Genomic DNA, 24,541 nt, shown 5'->3' on the forward strand with positions numbered 1-24,541 from the left:
GTATCGTGATATGGGTGTGAATCGTATCGTGTTGCATCGCAATATGTCACAAATGTATCGCTAATATATCAGATCGTATTCTTTGAATCGAGATGCGTATCGGATCGGCATTATAGCTTAGATGCCCAACCCTAAAACACACACAAGAAATGAACGTACGCCAGGAATGAAGTTGGCGTGGACCAGCGCACATTCTCACGTTCATTTCATGGTTAGTACATCCAAACGTGAGCGTGAAATCTGGCGTACGCAAAGATTTTGTGCGTACGCAGCGTTGATACATGAGGCCTTAGGTATTTTTGTTTCCATTTATCATTTTGTACTTTTTATTTTTGCACCATATTTTTTTAATGCATCGTTATGTGTTTTATTGCTCCATTTATTATTTGTTTCATGCTCATCAACTGGCACTGTACCTGTTAGTTAGGGCTAACATGCACAGATAATATACATTTTTGGAGTGTTGGCCTAAAAAAAATACTTCAAAGTCAGTGTTAATTTATTATTATTTTTTTTAATCTGGGTTATTTTATCCGCTGCTGTTCTCATAGTGGCTATTAAAGTCATGGAAAAAATATTCCAGCTAAAACCATTTTAATACTTTGCAAAGCACAAAAGCAGCCTGTTTTTCTTGTTCATTATAGGTCATGTAAATTCAGCTTTTTAGTCAGTAAAAGTCAGGGAGTTTGACGTTTGGCTTAGAGTGGAACCACATTAGAACGCAATAATAAAACCTAAGCAGCATTTCAGTAAGTTTATATTATTACTAGTTATTACTAGTTAATGTGACAAACCTAATACCTCTGGTAACTTATGGTGTGTTCATACTTGTAGTTGGTTATCATGGTGTTTTTTTTATCTGGACTAAAAAGAAAATAATAGACCTTTGGCCTTGGTTTACTTAGCATTCACAATATTATTTTTTAAGACAAAACCTAAAAATACAACAAAAAGCACCAAAAACTTCTTTTATGGCATTCATTTTGTGAAAGATCTTGCTGAACTCCATAAATAAACAAAATCATCATATATGTGTACATGTTTTTTATTTTTTTAAATCCAGTGATATGAAAACTTGTGAAGAGCTTATAAAATGTAAAGCCATCACCTGTACTGCACCATAATGAACAATATTATGTCTTCTGTTCTATAATGTTCTGTTTTTGGTGAATTAAGTTTTTTTGGTGTTTGATTAATTGAATGTCCACAGTTCACGTTCATTTTCAGGGCAAGTGCATCAGAGTTTAAAAAACCAACAGAGAAAAACACATTTAGAAACGTATCTTTTCAGTGGTCTTTGTCCCCTTGTTTGTTTGACAGCTTTTATATTTACTTTAATGAATGGCACTGATAGAGCAAAGACCAGATTACAGTTTGTTTTAAATCCAAACCTGTGAACACCTTAAACCTTAAAAATCATCTTGAGATGCTAAAATCTTCTTCTGCAGTGGTGTAATGACTTTAATGTGCAAAAATCTTTTGGAGCCACTCAAATTTTTTCTTCTTTTTGCTGGTAACAGCAGTTTATAAAAAGTGATTTTTTATTTATGACTCTATGCCCAAAATAACTAATATGATGTTTCAGCAGTAGATTGAGGGAGACAGACACAAGTGCAACTTTCTGAGCACTGCATAATTACCACTGAACACTTTTGTTGTTGTTCTATGGGTTTGTGTTCGCTAAAGGAGATACTGGTGGACTGGTGCGACGAGAAGGAGCTCAACTTGATTCTGACCACCGGTGGGACGGGTTTTGCGCCTCGGGATGTCACACCTGAGGTATGTGGGAGCCCACCTGTTTGTCTTCATTTGATGCTTGTGTTTGACATTCAGACAAAGAGGAAAAACAAGGACATATTTGTGCCTTATGTTTGTACACATTTTGGTGGATTGGGCAAGGTGCACGAGCCGAGACTCGAACTCGGTCAACATAGCATTATAGGTTAGTGCACCGGCCACTAGGCTGTTGGGACAAACATGAAAGATGCTTTATAATGTCTATGTAGATGTGACTTACAGTCTCATCATTTTAAATGTCATGTATAAATATTATTCATGTAGGATATACATTTTCATATATAATTTTATTTATTTTAAAAGATTTAAAATAAACATGCCCACTTGAAATAAATGCTGTTCTATTGAACCTTTTGTTTAATAAAGAATCCTCAAAAGGGAATTTCCTCAAAAATTATGCTGCTTTCAACATTTTTAAAATTAATATTATTTTTTTATAATAATAACAATAATAATAATAGCTATTGTTATTGTTATTATTATTATTATTATTATTATTATATATTTCCTTAGCACCAAATCATATTAAATATTTAAATTATTTTTGAAAAGTTAATAAAGAGTCACTAAAGACCTGAAAATGGAAAATTGTTCAAACAAGTTAGTAATTATAATGTTTAATTTAATTCATTCTTTCAGCCAAGACTCAAACTCAGACCTTTTTGCTGTGCTGTGACAGTGCTAACCACTGAGCCACCGTATCGCCTGTTTCATTTCAGTAAAATAAATTCATATTAAAGGGTCAAAGACGAGATGTTTCATTTTGGTGTCCACGTCAAATTACATTTACACATTATTTACTAAACATAGAAAACATTTTAAAACATAATAACCTGTTTATTTTATTTATCTTACAAGGTTCATTCAGTTTTTCTTAGGTAATGTTACAGAAACAAATGATTGAATAACAAATAAATTAATTTTACATTTACAAACATTTTTTATAAACATTTCTACTCCAAAGAGAGAGAGAAAAAAGGAAAATACCAAACAGGTTCACAATGTAAAGTAGTTGATCAAAAGTGTCTTTTAGACAGAGGCTCAGCAGCCTTTGACTATATTTGTTCTCTTTAAAAGGGGGAAATACTTAGATAATATGTACAGCAGCTTAAATTTACATTAAACAAACACTACTTTTTATTTATTCTTATTAATGTATGTATTCATTCATTAATTTATTGTTTATTTATCTATCTATTTATTTATTCATTCATTGTTCTGTTTTATATTTTTAATGTTAAAGTATTACTTGTGTTTAAATGCCAAAAACCTTTTTTATTTAATTATTTTAATGTCCAAAGTGAAATTGACTTTTTTTCCATATTTATTTCTAATCATTATTTTGTGCTGGATTTTTTGGTTACTGAGCAGCAATTAATAATACTTTAAAATATAACCAATATTGTTTTGAATGCATAATAATTGTGACAACTGTGAAACTGGGATCCTTCCTCAGACAATAATTGTACAACCAAATTCTATAAACATTGCATCCCTAGTTGTAATGCAGAATTCTCTGTTACAGCAGAGTTTCATTCATTACAAGGTACTTTCTGATGTACAAAAAGAAAATAATAATAATACTGTATTACACTTACTTGTGATTGATCTGTACTTTTTTTTTGATTCACTTAAATTATTCAAAAAGAGGAATCAGCTGATGATTCGGTATCAGAGTTGGTTAATGAATAAGTATTGAATATTCATATGAGTGTGTGTGTGTGTACCTGTAGACCTCTGTACACTGGGGCCGTAATGGATGTGTATGAGTGAATCGATGAAATGGTGTGTGTACCTGTGTGTGTGTTTCCATACGGGAGTCTGGAGGGGATTGTGCCTAGCGGAGCGATGCTGTGTAGCTCTTTTTTGATGTATCCTGCACTCCTTCTCCTTTTCACTAATGTGAGTGTTTGAAGTGTCATTCAATTCAAGGGCACAGTGTGTCACATTGAGAGAAATTCTTTCCTTCTTTTAGCCTGAGATCCCTTTCGTTTCCTTCTCCTCCCCGTGGTGCACTTTTCTTATGACTTTGCGTAGGTTTTTAAACATGTTTGCTTGAATATTTGTGTGTGTGTGTGTGTGTGTGTGTGTGTGTGTGTGTGTGTGTGTGTGTGTGTGTGTGTGTGTGTGCGTGCGTGCGTGCGTGCGTGTGTGTGTGTGTGTGTATGTGTTTGTGTGTGTGTGTGTGTGTGTGTGTGTGTGTGTGTGTGTGTGTGTGTGTTTCACTGGAATGGGACAGCAGAGGTGTAGAGGCGTGTATTTTAGGGAATGCTGGGAGAGGTTGAGTGAATGGGGGATTTCAGGTGGAAGAGTAAAGACATCAAAGGCTCTCTTGAATTGTGTTTGTAATGAAAAATCTCACAGCTGAAGCTGCTTATGTCATGAGTATTGTAATGGTGAGGATGTGAGGAACAATGAGCTTCTAACAATCCTCAGTATGTTTGCATGACTTTTTGGTAGATTTAACAAAATTTGTAGCATTATTCGATAAAACTTTTCCATTGTAACCTGATCTTAAAGGGGTAGTTCACACAAAAAGGATGATTTACCATCCCTCCGCTTGTTCTTAGGTTGTCCCCGGGGTCCTGAAAAGTCTTAAAATGTCTTAAATTTTAAAAACTAAATTCTAGGCCTTTAAAAATCTTAATTTCACTAAACTATTGTCTTTTAGGTCTTAAATCATTTTAAACAGGTCTTATTTTTCCAACCTGGCCTACACATTCAGTCACAAACAATATATTAGGATTTTTCACAACTTTTTGGCAGATTTAACAAAATTGGTAGCTCTACTCAGATAAAACTCTTCCATTGTAACCTGATCTTAAAGAGATAGTATGCCCAAAAAAGACTATTTACGCTGCCTCCTCTTGTTCTTAGGGTGTCCGCGGGGTCTTAAAGTCTTAAAATATCTTAAATTTCACAAACTAAATTCTAGGTCTTTAAAAATCTTAAATTCACTAAAATATTGTTTTTTAGGTCTTAAATCATTTTATGGTCTTATTTTTACAACCAGGCCAACACATTCAATTGCCAACAATACATCTCAATAAAACCTTTAACAAAAGTAAAATGTATTAACACAATTTTTAAAAATCTATGTATACAACTAGAGTTTGCTTGTTTTGACACATAATTTAAAATATTTAGCTATAAGAAATAACAAACCTAGATTTTTTTTAAAAGGGCACCATTAAAATCTTTTCCACTGGCCATCAGAAAAATCTGCCTAGTGTTTACCCCCGTATAGAACATTTCAATGTGGTGATGTCACTGGCCCATGAACATTTCCAGCTTGTTGTCAAACTCTTTCATAACAGTTAAAAGAGGGAATTCAGTCATAGCTCGATGTTAAAAAAGCTATCATAATATTTATAAATATATGGCTCTTTTTAGATTCTCTGAAGCTATGGAAATAAAAAAACATGTAAAACAGGAAATACATTGGGACCTTTGTTATCGTTTATGTCCCTCAAAGTGGTCTGTACGTATGAAATTGTATTCATAATGGCCTTGAAAAAGTCTTAAAGTCTTAAATTTGACTTGGTGAAACCTGCAGAAAGCCCATGTTCTAAATGTGTTTGATTTTCTTTCTTCTGTTAAACACAAAGGAATATATTTTGAAGAATGTTGGAATTGATAGACTTCAATTGTATATACATGTAGATTTTTTTCTTACTATGGAAAAAATCTTTCAATAGTGGACAGTTTCCATAATTCTTCAAAAATCATCTTTTTTGTTTAGCAGAAGAAAGAAATTTGAAACGACTTGAAGTTGAGTAAATGGTGAGTATGTTTTTATTATTGAGTGAACTATATGACTTTAAGGATAGTTATTGTGAATTGTTAGGTTTTTCATTTACTGTCCAATAAATATTTGAAAGTCCTGCCTTGTAAAGGGTTGCCAGTACCACATGAAAAGACTTTGTTACAAGTCTTTATATTTTGTTTTGTTATTTTGATACTTTGTATTTTTTTGGTACATACCTTTTTGGCTCGAGGTTACTACACATATGTTCAGCACTTTTAATTTTAACCTCTTTCTTGTAAATAAATACCACCATTTTTTACACTTCCGGGATAAGGCAATTTTTGTGAACTGGTTAATTTGAGATTTTTTTTTTGTGTGTGTGTGTTTGTTCTCGGACATCCCACGCCTGCTAGTGGACCCACTCTGGGAAAACGACTTTATTGTGGCGTCACCGTTTGTGATCGAAGTGTCGGAATCGCAGTTGATTTTTTATTTATATTGTTACATATAGTTTATATTTATTGTAAAGTGTTTAAGCATTGATTCATTTAAATTATTTTTTTTGTAAATTTTTGCTGTTTAGGTGGAACAAATGATGCACATTGTTCAAAGAGTTCTATTAAATGTGCATGTTATATTCTTTGGTTTGATTTATGAGTTAAGGAAAATATAACTAGTTGAAATCTTCTTCTTCTTCTAATAATAATAATAATAATAAAAGTAATAATAATAATTCCTTACATTTAAATAGCACTTTTCTGGACACTCAAAGTGCTTTACACATTGGGGGAATCTCCTTTTCCACCACCAGTGTGCAGCATTCACCTGGATGATGCGATGACAGTCATATTACGCAAGACCAAACACCAGCTGATTGGTGGAGAGGAGACAGAGCGATAAAGCCAATTAGGAAATGTTAGGAGTTAGGGTTAGGAGGCCATGATGGACAAAGGCCAGTGGGCAAATCTGGCCAAGATCCTGGTGTTAAACCCCTACTCTTTTTCGAAGGACATCCTGGGATTTTTAACGACCACCGAAAACGTCTCATCCGAAAGATGCCCACTGAGCAGAACAGTCTCCCCTTCACTTTACTGGGGCGTTAGGACCCATATAGACTGCAGGCTGAGCGCCCCCTGCTGGCCTCACTAACACCACTTTCAGCAGCAACCTAGCTTTCCCACTGGTCTCACATCCACGTACTAACTAAGCGCAGATTCAGTGGGTGACCATATGAGAGTTGCAGAGAGCTAGCTGCCAGCGTAAAATGTAATTAGTCAGTATTTTAGATTTTTTTAAAATTGTCTGTTTTTCCTGTCATTTATTCCTCATTGATTGTATTCATTTATTCCCCTTTTGAAATACTTTTAAAATGTGTCATGCCAATCAAGAAACCCAAACTTGTGCTCAAAACAGTCAATGTACTACTGAATTGAATCAAATCACATCACTGAATTATTTGAGATATTGCCGAATAACAATTTGAAATCAGATCATATCATATGCCACTGTTAGTCATTTCAACAAAAAGTGTCATTATTAGTAATATAATAATAATCAGTTTCCATTTCATTAACATTATTGACATAAAAACAGCAGATTGTGAGACATGCATGTAAGTGTTAAAAACAATAAATGAAAACCAAGTCAAACTGCTCATGTACAGTACCAAACCAATGCGCTCAATAGATTGCTTTTCCTTTAACAATAACATGGTTTCAAAGTGTTAAGGATGTTACATGTGACATTCTTAACAGATAAGATTGATGTTTTATGTACTTGATGTTGCTTAAATGTGTGTGTGTGTGTGTGTGTGTGTTGTTGTCTACAGGCCACCAGAGAGGTGATCGAGCGTGAAGCTCCAGGAATGGCTCTAGCAATGCTCATGGGCTCCCTAAATGTCACGCCACTCGGCATGCTGTCCAGGTGAATGCACACGTCCTCACATCTCACTGCGTCACTCTGCCTTTCACTCTTAAATGCATGAGCGTAAACGCTGTGTTTTGAATACTGATTGGATTAAAAACGAATCATCTCCTTCCTATAGACCCGTATGTGGAATCAGAGGCAAGACGCTCATCATTAATTTACCTGGGAGCAAGAAGGGCTCACAGGTAATTTTATTTTATTTATTTATTTTCATTATTTTTTTTTATGAGTGTGTGTCTGTGTATTTCAATTAGCCTATCTTCAGTTATTCTGAACATGGCACCAGGGTAGTGTTTTTCTCTTTCTCACTTTTAAAAACACAAATAAATTTAATACACTTCAATGAATCAAGTATGTGGGCGGTGCAGTGGTGCAGTGGGTAGCGCTGTTGCCTCACGGCAAAAAGGTTGCTGGTTCGAGCCTTGGCTGGGTTAGTAGGCATTTCTGTGTAGAGTTTGCATGTTCTTCACATGTTCGCGTAGGTTTCCTCCGGGTGCTCCTGTTTTCCCCACAAGTCTTATGCTGGATAAGTTGGCGGTTCATTCCGCTGTGGTAACCTCTGATTAAAAAAGGGAATAAGCAATGGAAATAAAATGGAAATAAAATGAATGAATAAATAAAATCAAGCATGTCCCATGAGGCAAGATTTTACTGATTTCCATGTGAAATTGGAAGCAACTTATGCAGACTGCTGGAAAGAGAGAGATGTAACATGATAACTATTTAATCTCAATTGCTGTTTTTTCCTAATCATTGCTTAGCCCTGTTGCAACAACAAAATTTAAATCATTTTAAAATAAAATAGACATCAACTGAAAAATCTAGACTTTTCATACTACAGTAGTGATACTAAATATTGTTAAAAAATGTTCAATGGCACAGATTATGTCCTACTGTATATATAAAGTCACCATATTATATATTTATTTTCTTAACTTTTTTTTCTTTTCTTTTTTAAAATATTTGAACTACAACCTTACAACACAATGGCCAGTTTCCACTGAGTGGTACGGTATGGTTCGGTACATTTGTTTGGGCGTTTCCACTTTTAAAAGGTACCAAAAAGCGAACCATACCACTTTTTGGGTATCATTTCAAAAGAGTACCTAGCACAACAAAAGGGGACCAAAAAGCAGAGCCAGATGCGCAGCTGAACACTATTGGTTTACAGAGAAGCGACACAAGCCAGGAGAATGAAAACAAAGGAAGCGCCATTTTAAAATACACCGCCGAGACATTACATCGTAATAATTTATACATATAATAACGAGCCATGGTTGACCCGAGAATGACTTTGACTGAAACTTTCTATTTGGTACCATTGGTACCCTTTTGGCAGTGGAAATGCAAGCCTGATAAAGGTGAGCTGTACCAACCGTACCATACCATTCAGTGGAAATGGGCCAAAAGTGTAAATTGATTAAACCTTCTAAACATATCTTATTCTTTAATCACCAAATACTTCCTGTTTTCCCTCATTTAACTGAACACAGAAGTACAAATTTTAAAAGGTTACTCTTTTCAACCTCCTTGCCTATGTGTGTGATAGATAGATAGATAGATAGATAGATGGATGGATGGATGGATGGATGGATGGATGGATGGATGGATGGATGGATGGATGGATGGATGAATGGATGGATATATAGATAGATGAGAGAGAGGGGGATATTTAATAGTTTTAAGGTTAAGATTTTTTATGAAAAAATAAAATGAAACTATTAAGGCCTTGTGAAGGCTTGTGCACACCAGAAAGATTTTGACTTATCGTCATTGTTTTTAGTGTTTTATACCCAATCAAATGTTCATATCCAATTTAGTGTTTCATACCTAATAAATTTTCACTAGTGATGAGTTGAGTAATGCGCAAAATCACTTCCTGTTGTTGGATGGTACTTAATGGAAAACAGAAATACACTGGTAAGCGGGGCTCCACGGTGGCACAGTGGGTAGTGCTGTCGCCTCACAGGTCACTGGTTCGAGCCTTGACTGGTTCATTTGGCATTTCTGTGTGGGGTTTGCATGTTCTCCTTGTGTTCGCGTGGGTTTCCTCTGGGTCCACAGGTTTCCACCACAAGTATAAAAGACATGCGCTATAGGTTAATTGGGTAAGCTAAATTGTCTAAAGTGTATGTGTGTGTGAATGAGTGTGTAAGGGTGTTTCCCAGTGATAGGTTGCAGCTGGAAGGGCATCCGCTGCGTAACACATATGCTGGATAAGTTGGCAATTTTTTTTGTTGTGGCGACCCCTGATTAATAAAGGGACTAATACAAAACAAAAATGAATGAATGAACGCTGGTGGGCATGTTGACAACTTTACACTTGTAACACTCGCTTGTTGCACGGAATAACTCCCCCTCATGTTTTTTTTGGGGTTAATTTTATCTTATGCTTTTCCACTTCTCTTTAACTTCCACTTCATTAGAAAAACACCTGCTCAGAAGTTTGCAGCAAAAAGTTTTAAGCCATAAAAGAAAATGAAGTGAAATGAAAATCTCCATCGAATCTTATTTGATCTGCAATAGCTGTATGCTCAGCTAGACCAAGTCAAGGCACATAAACAAAAGTCCCAATCTCATTGGTCGGACAGTTTTTTAAGACCGTTCGAACTATTCACATCCTTTGTTGTTTTATTTCTTAATGTAAGTCTACTCTTTGTCATGGATTTAAAATTTATATAATTACTTTTGTAAATCTCTAAACTAAAGGATCATATATGTATTTTATTGTGTGCAATTCATTTATTCATTCATTTTCTTGTCAGCTTAGTCCCTTTATTAATCAGGGGTCGCCACAACGGAATGAACAGCCAACTTATCCAGAATATGTTTTACACAGTGGATGACCTTCCAGCTGCAAACTATCACTGGCAAACCCCCATACACTCCCATTCACACCCATACACTATGGACAATTTAGCTTACTCAATGCAAACTCCACACAGAAATGCCAACTTACCCAGCCGTGGCTCGAACAAGCATCCTTCTTGCTGTGAGGCGACAGTGCTGCTCACTTTGCCACCACGCCACCCCTTGTGTGCAGTTATTATTATTATTATTATTACTGATATTTATATTCAAGTTTAATGAGAAACAATCTTTTTTTCTGTCACAAAGGAATTTTGTTTGTGAATGAATAAATAATGAAAAATCCTTAAAATCAGAATACGCCCCTTCATTCCTTCACCTCTCACATTTGCGCTCACCCTCGCGTACCGTGTTAACATTGCGGCCAATCCTATTACAGCTTTTCCCGTGGAGCTGTGCTGATAGGGCCGCTGCTATTAATCTCCGTTACCCATCAGCCCCAGTCACGCAGCACTCCGCTGTCACTGCCGCTTTGAAGTCCGCAAGCCGAGCCGATAAGGGGATTAAACTTTGAAGAACCCCTTTATGCTCGGTCCAGCTCAGCTACAGTGCTCCCCTTTTCCCTTCCTAAATAAAACCATCCCTCCGTCCCCATCCACGACCCATAAAAGCAGCGGCTCTGTTTGCCCTTCTTGCTTTTAAAACGAAGAAAGACGCAGGTTTACAGAGAGAGGGAGGTGTCGTTTACACTAGTGTCTTTTCATTTTAATACATAAAGTATAGGTGGTGTTATGGTTATCTCTATACACCGGCTGGTTTGACCCTTCAAAAACAGACCATTTGGAAAACTAAAGATACATTTTAGTTTGGAAATGCTGAAGTTCTGTTTTAGCTATTCATTCATTCATTCATTTTCTTTTTAGCTTAGTCCATTTATTATTCAGGGGTCGCCACAGTGAAATGAACCACCAACCTATCCAGCATATGTTTTATACAGCGGATGCCCTTTCAGCCTCAACCCTACACTGGGAAACTCCCACACACTCTTGCATTCACACTCATACACTTAACTATTCAATTAACCTTTACCAAATGTCTTTGGACTACTGGGGGAAAAATGAAGCACCCGGAGGAAACCCACGCAAACACGGGAAGAACATGCAAACTCCACACAGAAATGCCAACTGACCCAGCCGGGGCTTGAACCAGCGACCTTCTTGCTGTGAGGCAATCATGCCACCCACTGTGCCACCGTGCTGCCACTGTTTCATTACACACTCAAAAAAAGACATTTGCTGTTTGTTCAAACTACTTGCTTAAAATGAGCTGAAACAACACAATTCTTGAGGTTGCTTTGTGGACAAATTAATTGTTTTATGTTCAATCCACTTAAATTTGTGAAAACTAATATGTCAATTTAATTCCTTTATGTTATTTCAACACAAATCGATTGTGTGGAACCCAGCATTTTTTACAGTGTGGGGATGCTATTGACAAAAGCTCTGACTGGTCTTCTGGACTATTGCGTAAAGTTCCCTGATTCGTCAAAGCCTCTCTCATTTGATCATTACACCACCATTAGGCTGCAAGTATAGACGTCGGCAAAATATGCGCATGTCTAGTGAGGATGAATGGTCATGCTTGTCACACACTACAACCTAAAATGCTTTAAAAAAAGCAGGACGAGAACTATTTTCATTCTAAAACACTGTAATAAATATCCCATTACTTTTATCTATAGAGATTTTATGTAAGAGACATTTAAGTCAATAGTTTTTAAAGATTTATATAATTATGCACTTCCTGAAAAATAAAGCCAAACGTATCAGTCACCTTATGGTCGCTGGCTGCGGCATAGGTTAAAAACTCCACCTTCTTTATGTAAATGAATGGGATGTAATCCAAAGAAAACTGTGATTAGATTTTAAATACAAAATATTTCAAAAGTTTAGCTTAATTTTTGGCTTAATATTTCAACTAAATCATCATTTTAAATCTGAATAAATGAAGACAGGCCTGACTACTGATAAGTCACTACGAGTAGGTTGGGTTATTGCTAGAATTGTTAAAACTGCGGGTATTAAGATTATACACATAAATGTAGTGTCATTTTTGTGAAGCTGTAAAAAATAAAAACAGATTTTTCAGTACTATAACATCAAACTCAAGACCCCTATAGGCCAAATCTGGCCAAAGCTTGCAAAAGTATATGATTCACATCAAAAATGCGAATAAGTATATACAATAAGTAGAAATTGCATACAATGTAAATGTAAAGGCAAACTGGGTGGCGTGAATGATGCAGAATGTTTTATGTGCAGAATTTGCTTCAATTGTGTTGTCCATGTCAGATATTAAATTCCAGTTATTCTATAAATATATACGTAATAATATATATATATATATATATATATATATATATATATATATATATATATATATATATATATATATATATATATATATATATGCAGTTGAAGTCAGAATTATTAGCCCACTTTTGATTTTTTTTTCTTTTTTAAATATTTCCCAAATGATTTTTAACAGAGCAAGGAAATTTTCACAGTATGTCTGATAATATTTTTTCTTCCAGAGAAAGTCTTATTTGTTTTATTTCGGCTAGAATAAACGCAGTTATTAGTTTTTTAAAAAACATTTTGGGACAAAATTATTAGCCCCTTTAAGCTAATTTTTTTATCGATAATCTACAGAGCAAACCATCGTTATACAATAACTTGCCTAATTACCCTAACCTGCCTAGTTAACCTAATTAACCTAGTTAAGCCTTTAAATGTCACTATAAGCTGTATAGAAGTGTCTTGAAAAATATCAAGTAAAATATTATTTACTGTCATCATGGCAAAGATAAAATAAATCTGTTTTTAGAAAGAGGTTTTTAAAACTATTATGCTTAGAAACGTGCTGAAACAATCTTCCCTCACTTAAACAGAAATTGGGGAAAACAGGGGCGCTAATAATTCAGGGGGGCTAATAATTCTGACTTCAACTGTATATATGGTGTGGGAACATTGGAGTGGTAACATTAGTTCAGTCTCACACTTATAACTGACCCTTTAAGGGCAGTCATAATGCTGAAGTTTTACACTCGTGCTATAAGGGATGGGTTTGGGTTTGGTGTAGACAGTTAATAAAACACAACAGGTTACTGTAAGCTGAAGGTTTAGTGTTTGGGTAGGTGTAGACATTTATAAAAAAACTTGATCAAAAGTGAACAAATGTGAACAGTCAAAAATTGCATTGTTTATTAAATTCTTTAAAAAAATAAAAATCTGATTTAAAAAAAATTCCGCCGATTTCACAAATAAGGTTTAAGGCTAACCAAGATTAAATTGCATGTTTGGGCTGTCTCAACTCAAAATAACTTGCGGTGAGATGTCTTAAAATACGTCAGCGTCATTTTTTGTCTCCTTTAAAAAAAATTTCTAAGGCCACTTTTATAAATATGGCTTAAATAACCTAATTTAACTAAGGCTTAGTCCCGGCTTAATCTTAACCCTGTTTGTGAAACTGGGCCCTTATGTTAATAAATAGTATAGATATATATCAAATTGAAATTCTTGGGATGAAGCTTATTTAACAATAATAAAAGTGACGAAAGCATCATTAACTGTATATGGTTTTGCTTGGCCTGGATTGTTTGGTCTGGATTTTGTCCTGAAATTTGTGTGGGTCTGCAGCTGGATACATCATTTGTATGTCTCCACTATTAGTTCTAGTTTCCCCTTGAGGAACAACAATACAGATACAGCCACCCTTGGGTATATGAAAAGATACATTTTCTCATTAAGGACTGAATGTACATTTTCATTTGAGACTTGTGGAGCTGTGCATCGATGGATTGGCTCTTCAGTGTTTGGACTTTCAGCAATGAAAATTTAACTGAACTGAACTGAACTTAACTGAACTGAAAACTGGACTGACACAGTTTCAATTTGAATTTACTAGAACTTCTATATGTTAAACTGCTTTGACAAAATCTACATTTTAAAAGCGCTATAGGAATAAAGATGAATTCAATTGAATCGTTTCATTCAACTGGCGTCTGTTTGGTGTGGTCCCCAAAAAGCACCAGACACAGGCGAAGTGAGTTGACAACTCAAGGGTTTTTAAAACTACTAGTTTTTTGATGTCTACTCGGTGTGTTCTGAGTTTTATGTTTTACTTTGATCATATAAATTGCAGTTTGGACACAGTGTTGGTGTTCAGATGGTTTGTTATTCTTCAGCTCTGTTTGAAGGGCTGTACTACTGGAACTTTGACTGTCGTATCAAGGAAACTAGACATGAAATGTGTCCATCTGTTGTTTTCACAATAATATGGCTTCACATCACACACCCCATATTGGCATGTTCCTCTCTGGTCAGCATGTCCGAGTTGCCCATCACTCTCTCTTTTTTTTTGAGCTCAGGTGCCTTTATTCCTACCACACACACACACACACACACACACACACACTTGTATACATGGTACACTCCATAGGCGTAATGTATTTTATACTGTAATAAAAACTAATTTCAATTAAAGTCAGAATCATTAGCCGTTTTTCCCACTTTTTAAAATATTTTCCAAATGATGTTTAACAGAGCAAGGAATTTTTCACAGTATATCTGATAATATTTTTTCTTCCAGAGAAAGTCTTATTTGTTTTATTTCAGCTAGAATAAAAGCAGTTTTTAATGAAAAAAAAAAAAATCATTTTAGGGTCAAAATTATTAGCCACTTTAAGCTATATTTTTTTTTCGATAGTCTACAGAACAAACTATCGTTATACAACAACTTGCCTAATTACCCTAACCTGCCTAGTTAACCTAATTAACCTAGTTAAGCTTTTAAATGTTACTTTAAGCTGTATAGAAGTATCTTGAAAAATACTTAGTCAAATATTATTTACTGTCATCATGGCAAAGATAAAATAAATCAGTTATTAGAAATGAGTTATTAAAACTATTATGTTTAGAAATGTGCTGAACAATTCTGCTCGCCGTTAAACAAAAATTATGGAAAAAATAAACTGGGAGCTAATAATTCAGGGAGGCTAATAATTCTGACTTCAACTGAATGTGGCTCTCTAAATCCAAACCTGCGGCAACATTTTTATTTAAATAAGTATTATTATTAAGCATTCTGAATTATAGGGACACAATGTTTGACCTGGTATGCCACTTTTAAGTCCACACAAACCAGAAGCTGCGTTTCCCTAGAGAAACGGAATATTCAATGATTAAAAAAAAATTAAAAAAAACTTTTTTTTTTTTTTTTCTACTGCGAGCTGATTGGATGTACTGTAGGGATTTCATTTCTTTCATGGGTTTTCAGAAGAGTTATTACAACCTAACAGACACCTCCTGCTCACCATTTTTGCTTGTTGTCAAAACTGACAGTTGTAGGGGTGTAGTTAAGTATTTTAGCCTAGCCCTCAGTAGCTCAGACAGATGTAATCTGAGAATTTATCTAAAAATAAAAACTGCAAGTGCATTTCAGATTACAAATTACCAGGGCCAACTTTTTATTTCATTTTGATAACATGCACAGATGAATTGTTCACCATAAAACGAACAACATGAGCTTATAAAACCATATGGTTAGTTTTGATTTTATTTGAGTACAACCAAGTCATACCCATGTCATTATACAACTATACAACCTGTACACACACACACACACACACACACACACACACACACACACACACACGCACACACACACACACACACACACACACACACACAGACACACACACACACACACACACACACACGCACACACACACACACACACCTTGCACCAGGAAGACCAAAATAGACCATTCGTACATGCACCAAGAGGACATGAAGTAGCCTATGGACTTCTGATGTCTCCACACATTAATCTTCGTTTTAACTCTGAGTCACCAAAACGAAGAGATGCAACCACATCAGACCTGCGGGGAGGGGGTGAAACTCTCCAGCACATCAACCCTCCCCGGACCAGCCTCCATCCTTCCCTTCATTATTATTAATGTCTCTTGTCAGAAGTACTTAAGAAATGCGCTTTAAGAGCAATTGAGTTTGGCCACCTGTGTTCAGTTCACACACAGTGTCCTTATCGGACTTGAGCCCCTCAAAATGGAGGATGTCCAACTGTATTAGAAATTCCATTAAGTTGGTGTCAATAGGTTGGCCTGTATGTCATCCTATTAGGGGATTCGGATAGATAGTGGCCTGTTACGTTGGAGGAGAACAAGAGGGATTTACGCCGTAAAGACCTCACATTACTGCTAAACGCTACACTTGAAGCTCGGGAGCCAGAGAAAGTGGAACTCTGAGGAGATACTTTACAACAGATTAATTAGTTTTCTTGTATGTATAATTCTGCTCAGCAAATCTTAAAGGAATAGCTCAGGCGAAATATTCTTCAAGCTATAAAAATGTGTCCGTTGTGGAAAATGGATGTGGAAAAGAATGTACTGATGGTCAGTGGTTAATTTACTGCAGTCAGGCTTTCATGTTGGCTTCTTTAATGAATAATGCTGATATACCATAGATAGATCTCTTAATAATATTTTTAAAATACTGGAGCTTACGTTTCAGGAGACCATACTGTAACTTGTAGATCATTTAATATTACATACTTTCATTGTACAGTAAAATACTTTAATTAAAATCACATTTCTTTGTTTTTTTTGGAATGAGATTTTGCAATCAGTGTAACAAATGGGAGAATTGTAATCTCAGTTATATTTAAGTTTCTTGCCGTTTATACTCTACATACATTTCTTTCCATAAATTGAAATGTGTCCTGTTTAATTTTATTTTGAAAAAGTAATATTTAATTACTTTCATTTATATATTTTTAACCACGATTTACAGAAGAGACGCCCACTAAAATGCAATTTAGTGTTTATAGTCATTGTTTATTAAACCAAAAAAAGAATAACCAAAGATGTTTTATTATTTTATACGTTTGCACATTATATTTTTAACATGTTGTTGAGTTTTTGTTACATATATCTAAATGTATGTTATTGTATGTACTGTATATATACGTACAGGGCTTGAAATTATTATTTTTTTTTAACTCTTTCACTAGCCACAATGTTGTTATTGGAAAAATATATTTTATATGCATACATTTGACTTTGACATGCTAAAACTACTTTGTTTAATTTTTGTGTTATGCCCACATGAGTCCTCATTCATTTCACTTTTTGTGTGTTTTGAATGACCTTGCTCAATCAGCATTAGCAAATGGGTTGTGGTTTCATGTTGCATTGCAATGGGCTATATGCACACAGACTTTTAATTTTCAGCCAGGCAGCCCAAGGCTTTAATTTTCAGCCAGGTAGCCCAAAGGCTTCGGGTGAACTGTCTTTCCATTACAAAATTGTCACGTTTAAGATCTGATTTCTTTAAAAATCCGTGATCTTCACTGCTGTTAGATTTGCGATATGACATGGGCCTCAGATTAGACAAGAAGCACTGCATTACATTCCATTTCCCCCGCCATGTCTTTAAAATAGGACTGTTTATTTTACCCCAGTATTTTTAATGGAATTTCTGCACTAGCCTGTTGCTACTGACGGCACTAGTGGCTACAACGGTCTTTATTTATTTTGTTTTATTTATGTTTTTTCAAGGCTCAACACTAAGAATTTACCAAATTGTTCTTTTCCACACCAAACTAATTATTTCCTTGCCACAAATTTTAAATAATTTGTTAAAACAAGCAAAATATAGCTGTATGCATACACTTTTATTTAACAAAAAATTTTCTTAAACAATTGACATTTTAAAAAAATGATTGTCATGTACAGTATCTAAAACCAGTTAACTATACATAAATGGAGAGTTAATCTTCTATTAAAGCAATTTTATTGCAAAGGTTGATAATTAAACCATATTAAAAATAACTGTATGCAAGAAAGCGTGTGAAAAACATACCGTGTGCAATATTGAAAGGATCAGGGGCATGTACATAGTTAATGTTAAACGTTAAATAATCTGTTTAAAGAATGGTTAAAGCGAAAACAGCAACTTACAAATCTAGAGCTCTAAAAAACAGCAAGACTGTTAGGGGCAAGAGCATCGCTTATTATCCAGTCTAATTCAAAGAGAACCGATTAAACCAGTTTCAAGGTTGTCGCTAGATCACATATGGTCGTGGCCGGAAGTTAACCAAAATTGTTTATATTATTTATTAAATTTCCCATTTGTTGTATTTTATTAATGTCTACCACCACCCCAGCTCTAAACCCAACTTTTACAGTAACTTATAAACAGTAGTTGTACCGAGTATTATTTATGAAATCTATTAAATTACCAAATCAATTGTATTTTTTTAACGCCTACCCCCAACCCTAAACCCAACCGTCACAGTACTGAAAAAATTAATTATTGTTTACAGTCTCATAAAAAATGCTACTATATTAATGTGCATATCGCACCTCCGGCCAGCCGCGTATCCAATCTAGACTTTACCGCTCTTCAAGGTATGATTGCTTTGTACAAGGTAACGGGAGCGCACCTGTGTCTCCCCATGCACGTGATCATTCTCTCAATATTTGCCATATTGACAAATGATCATAAACTATAATTCTAATATTTAGTGACAAGCCAGTACTGGCAATTTCAAAATTATTATCAACCAGCCAAAGTGGCTAGTGGACATTGCTGTCTAACCTGCCACAGCTGAAACTTTAATGGTGTTAAAGTCAAGCCCTATATACATATATGTACCCATATGTTAAAACAAGTTTCACTGACTGATGATAAAATATTATTATACCCATATTTTGACAGTTTATTTTCAGATGAATGTATTTTTATGCATTAAATCAAACTACTGAATTAAATGTGCTTTCTATCTATAAATAGTTAATTAGCAAAAGCTGATCATTCTGTTTTCACAAATTTTCATTGTTATTTTTTAAATTGTGCATTGCTAAGGTCATTTAAGACAAACGAAAGAAAAAAAATTATTAAAACTAGAGTTATCGTTTTTGCAAATGATCTCTTCATATATATCTAATCTCACTTTTGCTGGTTTAATTTGAGGCAGACACTAAAATGAATTTGTTGAATTTGCATTATAGTCCGATCAAGCCTTTACTTGTCTTTCACATGGCATCTCTGTAGAATAAAAGAATATGAATGACCAGGATTTGGGTCTCAAGCATCTCTTTTTCTCTGCTTTCTTAGGAGTGCTTCCAGTTCATCCTGCCTGCTCTGCCACACGCCATAGACTTGCTGCGGGACGCCATCGTCAAGGTAAAAGAGGTGCACGACGCTCTAGAGGACCTGCCGTCTCCTCCACCGCCCCTCTCTCCTCCACCCACCACCAGCCCACACAAGCAGACCGAAGACAAGGGTGTGCAGTGTGAGGAAGAGGACGAGGAGAAGAAGGACAGTGGTGTGGCGTCCACCGAGGACAGCGGGTCCTCTCACATCACAGCAGCTGCTATTGCTGCGAAGGTGAGGGTTATGTACAGATCTCATCAGTGAGCATATGCTATTTTTAATCATTTTATTTTTGTTCCATCTGTTTACAATCCCTTAAGACAATACTTCTGTCTCATATACAATATGCATTTACATTGATGCATTCACAAATAGCTCTTATTCCTTATTCTGTTGGTGGCTGCTTCAGGAGATGTGGTGCAAATATATGCAATGGTGTAAAAAAAAGATTTTGCCCCCTTGCAGATTTCATATTTTTTGCATGTTTGTCACACTTTTAATATTTCAGATTCATTCATTCATTTTCTTTTCGACTCAGTCCCTTTATTAATCAGGGGTCACCACAGTGGAATGAACCGCTAACTTGTACAACAAATGTTTTACGCAGCGAATGCCTATCCAGCTGCAACCCATTACTGGGAAAATGTTTCAGATCATCAAACAAATTGAAATGTTAGTCAAAGATAACACAAGTAAACACATCATGACGTTTTTAAATGAAGGTTTTTAATTTTAAGGGAAAACAAAATCTAAAACTACAGAGCTCTGTATGGAAAAAAAGTATGGTTTATCACACCTGAGTTCAACTTCTCTAGTCATACCGAAGGCCTGATTTACTGCCACACCTGTTCGCAATCAAGAAACCACTTCAATAGGACCTGCTTGACAACGTGAAGTAGACCAAAAGATCCTCAAGAGCTAGAAGTCACGCTGAGGTCCAAAGAAATTCAAAAAAGCAGGAAAGGCCTGTGAACTGGGATTCAAACTGTAGCACAGTTGCATTACATGTTGGCTAAATATACACAAGACTAATGCCGCCAACCAGAATTTAATACAAAATCCCAGTATTAAATGTTGGTAAACAAAAGTGGCTGTATTGTGTGAATGCAAGAGAGTATGGGTGTTTCCCAGTGCTGGGTTGCAGCTGGAAGGGAATCCGCTGCTTAAAAGTAAGCCGGAATAGTTGGTGGTTCATTACACTCTGGCGACTCGTGATAAATGAGAGACTAAGCTAGCGGAAAAGGAATGAATCCCAGTATGAGTATATGTGGATAGAAACATAGCTATTGATGTTTGCAGCACAAGATTTCACTTAAGGAATAAAAATAATGGATCCTTTGGTTTTGTTTGGAATTCTGGATTTAAATACAGTTTAAGAACGTAATTATATGTTGGCACCAGTGGCACAGGGGTTAGTGCGTCGACACGTGGCACTCCAGTGTTTACGGCGACCTGAGTTTGATTCCTGCCACAAGGTCCTATGATGATCCTTCATCTCTCTCTGCTCCTCACACTTTCTTGTCAATACTCTCTACTGTCCTATTCATTAAATGTATAACCCTGAAAAAAAAAAAAAAAAATAATAATAATAATAATAATAATAAAAAGGAACACAATTATATGTGTGAATTACCTGTGTGAATGGGCAGATGTCCAAAAGTTGTACAGTTGAAGTCAGAATTATTAACCCCCGTTTATTTTTTCCCCAATTTCTGTTAATTGGAGAAAAGATTATTTTCAACCCATTTCTAAACATAATAGTTAACAAAAAAATCAAAGGGGTGCTGATAATTCTGACTTCAACTGTATCTGATTTAAACAAATAGTTATAAGTGGTTTAGAGTGGATGGGGAGTAAAGAAAAAGCAAAGCAAAAAAGCAATGAGCAGTTCTCATGTCCCAATGTGTAGATCTACAGCAGATTGAGATGCACTCAGAGTCTGATCCGTGTCCCATGTGAGCCAAACATTTAATTTTTTTGTTTAAACAGATTTTCAAACTGGCTTAAGCTGTAAAGACTGTCATATTACATTAATTTGTGTTTGTGCATACAAATGAGATATTCATTTTCAGTTTATTAAAAAAAATATTACAAACCAAACACAGTGGTTTCCATCCAAAGATGCAAATTCAACAAAACAGGAAAATCACATAAAACCTTTGCAAATAAAGCACAGTTTCTTTTCAATGAGTCCAAGAGAGAAAAAAAATCACACTTTCTGATAAACTGGAAAAATGGAAAAAAAGAAAATTGGAATTTTCTACAGTAGAAAAAGCCACTCTGGGCCTTTTTTATTACATAAAAATTAATTATACCTCAGAAGATGAACACAAAAGGCATTTTAGAATGCCCAAAAGAACATTTCAGTGATCAGTCCGCTGATTTGTCCATTATTGCCATCCCATCTTTCCCATTTGTATTATTACATAATATGTTAAAACTAAATCTCATAACCTTTTTGGATGCACTTGATGGAACTTATTCCATACATGCGTTTCTATTATAGTTTTTGCACATTTTTTCTTATCAGATAAAACGTTTATCCTTCTCGGTTTCTTTTAAAGAGCCCATATTATACATGAAATAGGGTCATATCTTGGTTGTAAGGGTCTCCAACAACAGTCTAATATGCATGCAAAGTCAAAAAACACTTTCATGGTCTTATAATCTGCATTTATTTTTACCTAATTATTCCAGCGACTCCTGTATGAATCGTCCATTGATTCATTTGTTCCTAAACCCCTCCTTAGCGCGAAGCTAATCTGCGCTGATTGGACCGATGACAGTCTGTCACGATTGGTCGACTGCCTTCAGTCAGAGAATGAAATGCCCAATAGCTAATCAGCAATATAAAAGTAATCACAGTTCATACGCGCTCCATAGTGTAGGCGTGGATTTTAGCTGCCACACACACACACACACAAACACACACACACCTCTGGACGACAACGCTTCCGCCCGCACCCGCCAGGTTTTAGCCTGAACCCGACCGCTCCCGCTTATATTTAGAATTTCTTGTCCCGGTGCCCGAACCGCCCCGTTTTCTGCCCGCCGCGCCCGATCCCGCTAAAGAGCGGGGGAGAACATAACTGAAAATCACCCAGCAAAACAGTCCAGAGACAGCCAGACAGAGCTCTCTCTCTCTCTCTCATATGCACGCACTAACACATACACACAAGCGACAAGCAGACACACAGGCAGGCAAAGCTCTGTCTCATTCGCATAGTAATATCCACGATATTGCTAGACAGCCCGCTCCCGTCCCAAATTAAACCTGTTACCGACCGCTCCCGCGATTGATTCGGAAATTTATTCCCGCGCCGCAGAAATCTGGCGCGGGGACAGCCGCGGGAATGCAGACCTCTACCACGGAGCTCCGTAAACAAACAGCACGCGTCGCGTTTTTAACGTGACTTTGCACGCGATAAGAGAATATAGCCAGTTAACCTGATACAGTACACGCGGTTACAAGTAACAAATTACAACTAAATACATTTGCAAGCTAGAGTAAACGAGCCAACAACTTTAATCGCACGTACTTACATTTGAGAAATGGAGGAAGAAACTCATCCTGACGTCCATTAGTAAGTTATTCTTTACTGATCCTTACTTTAACAAACGCAGATGAAGTATTCTTTGTAGCCTGTAGTTTCCAGAAGTTTCCAACTGCTTGGTTATAATGCTGAGGTTTCATCTCTGGGTAGAGAATCGATAATGTCCATCTGCAGTGTGACTTCAATCGACCGGCATGTTTGTGTGCGTGTGTTTGTGGGTGTGTGTGTGTGTGTGTGTGTGTGTGTGTCTTGGTTTCTGCGTCAGAGGGCGGGGCCTCAGGTTTGAAATCTCCCGGGTTTGCGCGTGCACGTGAATAACTTGGTTTCGTTCGTACGTCATGGCGAAACACCTAATGAGTCGGTATCAAGGCGACTCGTTCGAAGCACTATGAGTCGACTCTTTTATAGATGAATCAACCGTTTTAAACACTGTATTCTTACAGATTTAAGCCTTAGCTGGATACTTCACTTCACTTAGAGCTGTGTTACACACTACATGGAGGGGAATTTTCAAAAACCCATAATATGGGCTCTTTAATGCTCATTTTATAAGCAGTTTCTTAAGTATTTTGACTTGTGTGTAAAAAAAATTCCCCCCTGTTCATTATGTATTTTGCCCTTGATGCTCCATTCATGTTTTTGTTTGCGCACATGTGAAGTCTTTTGTCATGTTTATATGTGTCATGTTAATCATCAGAGCATGACGTCTCATCTCAGCCATGCAGTGGTCATGGCCAAGGGTGGGCAACCATTGAGTGGCTTCATCCCTTCCACCTCCATTCCCTCCCATTTCACCTGCTCCTGCAGCGACACGGTAAGGCACACCGAAATCCCCATTCACATTCACCTCTCCTGCTCTTCCACCAGCCCACATCAACACCCACGTTCAACATCAACCAGTTATAGATATTCAATGTGATTTTTGTTGACTTGCAGCATTACTTTTACAACATGTTCAAAATCATGCAACCCAACAAGCCAATGAATAAATACTAAACTTCATTAACATTATTAAAAGAACATGCTCAATGACCGATGTCTGCCATTTATTTTTTAACTTTATGCTTGCTAGTTATTTTATTTCCAACGTCAAGCCTAAAGGACTCAATTAGTTTGATCAGGTGTTTAATTAGGGTTGGAACTAAACTGTGCAGAGCTCCAGCCCTCCAGGAGCTAGCTTTGACACCTGTTGACACAATTTTAACATTTTTGGCCCTATCAACCAACACAATGGATTTTAAATTAAATGAAAATGTGCTTTAACTGCAGACTGTCAGCTTTAATTTGAGGGTATTTGCATCCAAATTAGGTGAACGCTATAGGAATTACAACAGTTTGCATATGTGCTTCCCACTTGTTAAGGGTCCAAAAGTTATTGGACAATCGGCTTCTGAGCTGTTTCATGTCCAGATGTGTGTTATTACCTCATTATACCTAGTGAGCCTCAAAAAGAGGCCAGATTACAGTTCTAA

At 36.1% G+C, this 24,541-nt stretch overlaps 1 protein-coding gene across 23 annotated transcripts in view; it reads left to right on the forward strand.

Moving 5' to 3' along the window:
* The window catches only part of gphna (gephyrin a), a 186,023-nt gene that overhangs the window by 86,132 nt on the left and 75,350 nt on the right, over positions 1–24,541 (forward strand). For 13 of the 23 annotated variants that reach the window (XM_021467169.3, XM_021467173.3, XM_017351644.4 and 10 more), the window contains 5 exon segments: positions 1,687–1,779; positions 7,374–7,468; positions 7,590–7,656; positions 19,477–19,749; positions 23,767–23,883. In XM_021467169.3, the coding sequence (XP_021322844.1) occupies positions 1,687–1,779; positions 7,374–7,468; positions 7,590–7,656; positions 19,477–19,749; positions 23,767–23,883 (645 nt within the window). 23 annotated transcript variants of the gene reach the window in all.

The sequence above is a fragment of the Danio rerio genome, chromosome 17 (genome assembly GCF_049306965.1).
Source record: "Danio rerio strain Tuebingen ecotype United States chromosome 17, GRCz12tu, whole genome shotgun sequence".
Taxonomy (NCBI): Eukaryota; Metazoa; Chordata; class Actinopteri; order Cypriniformes; family Danionidae; genus Danio; species Danio rerio.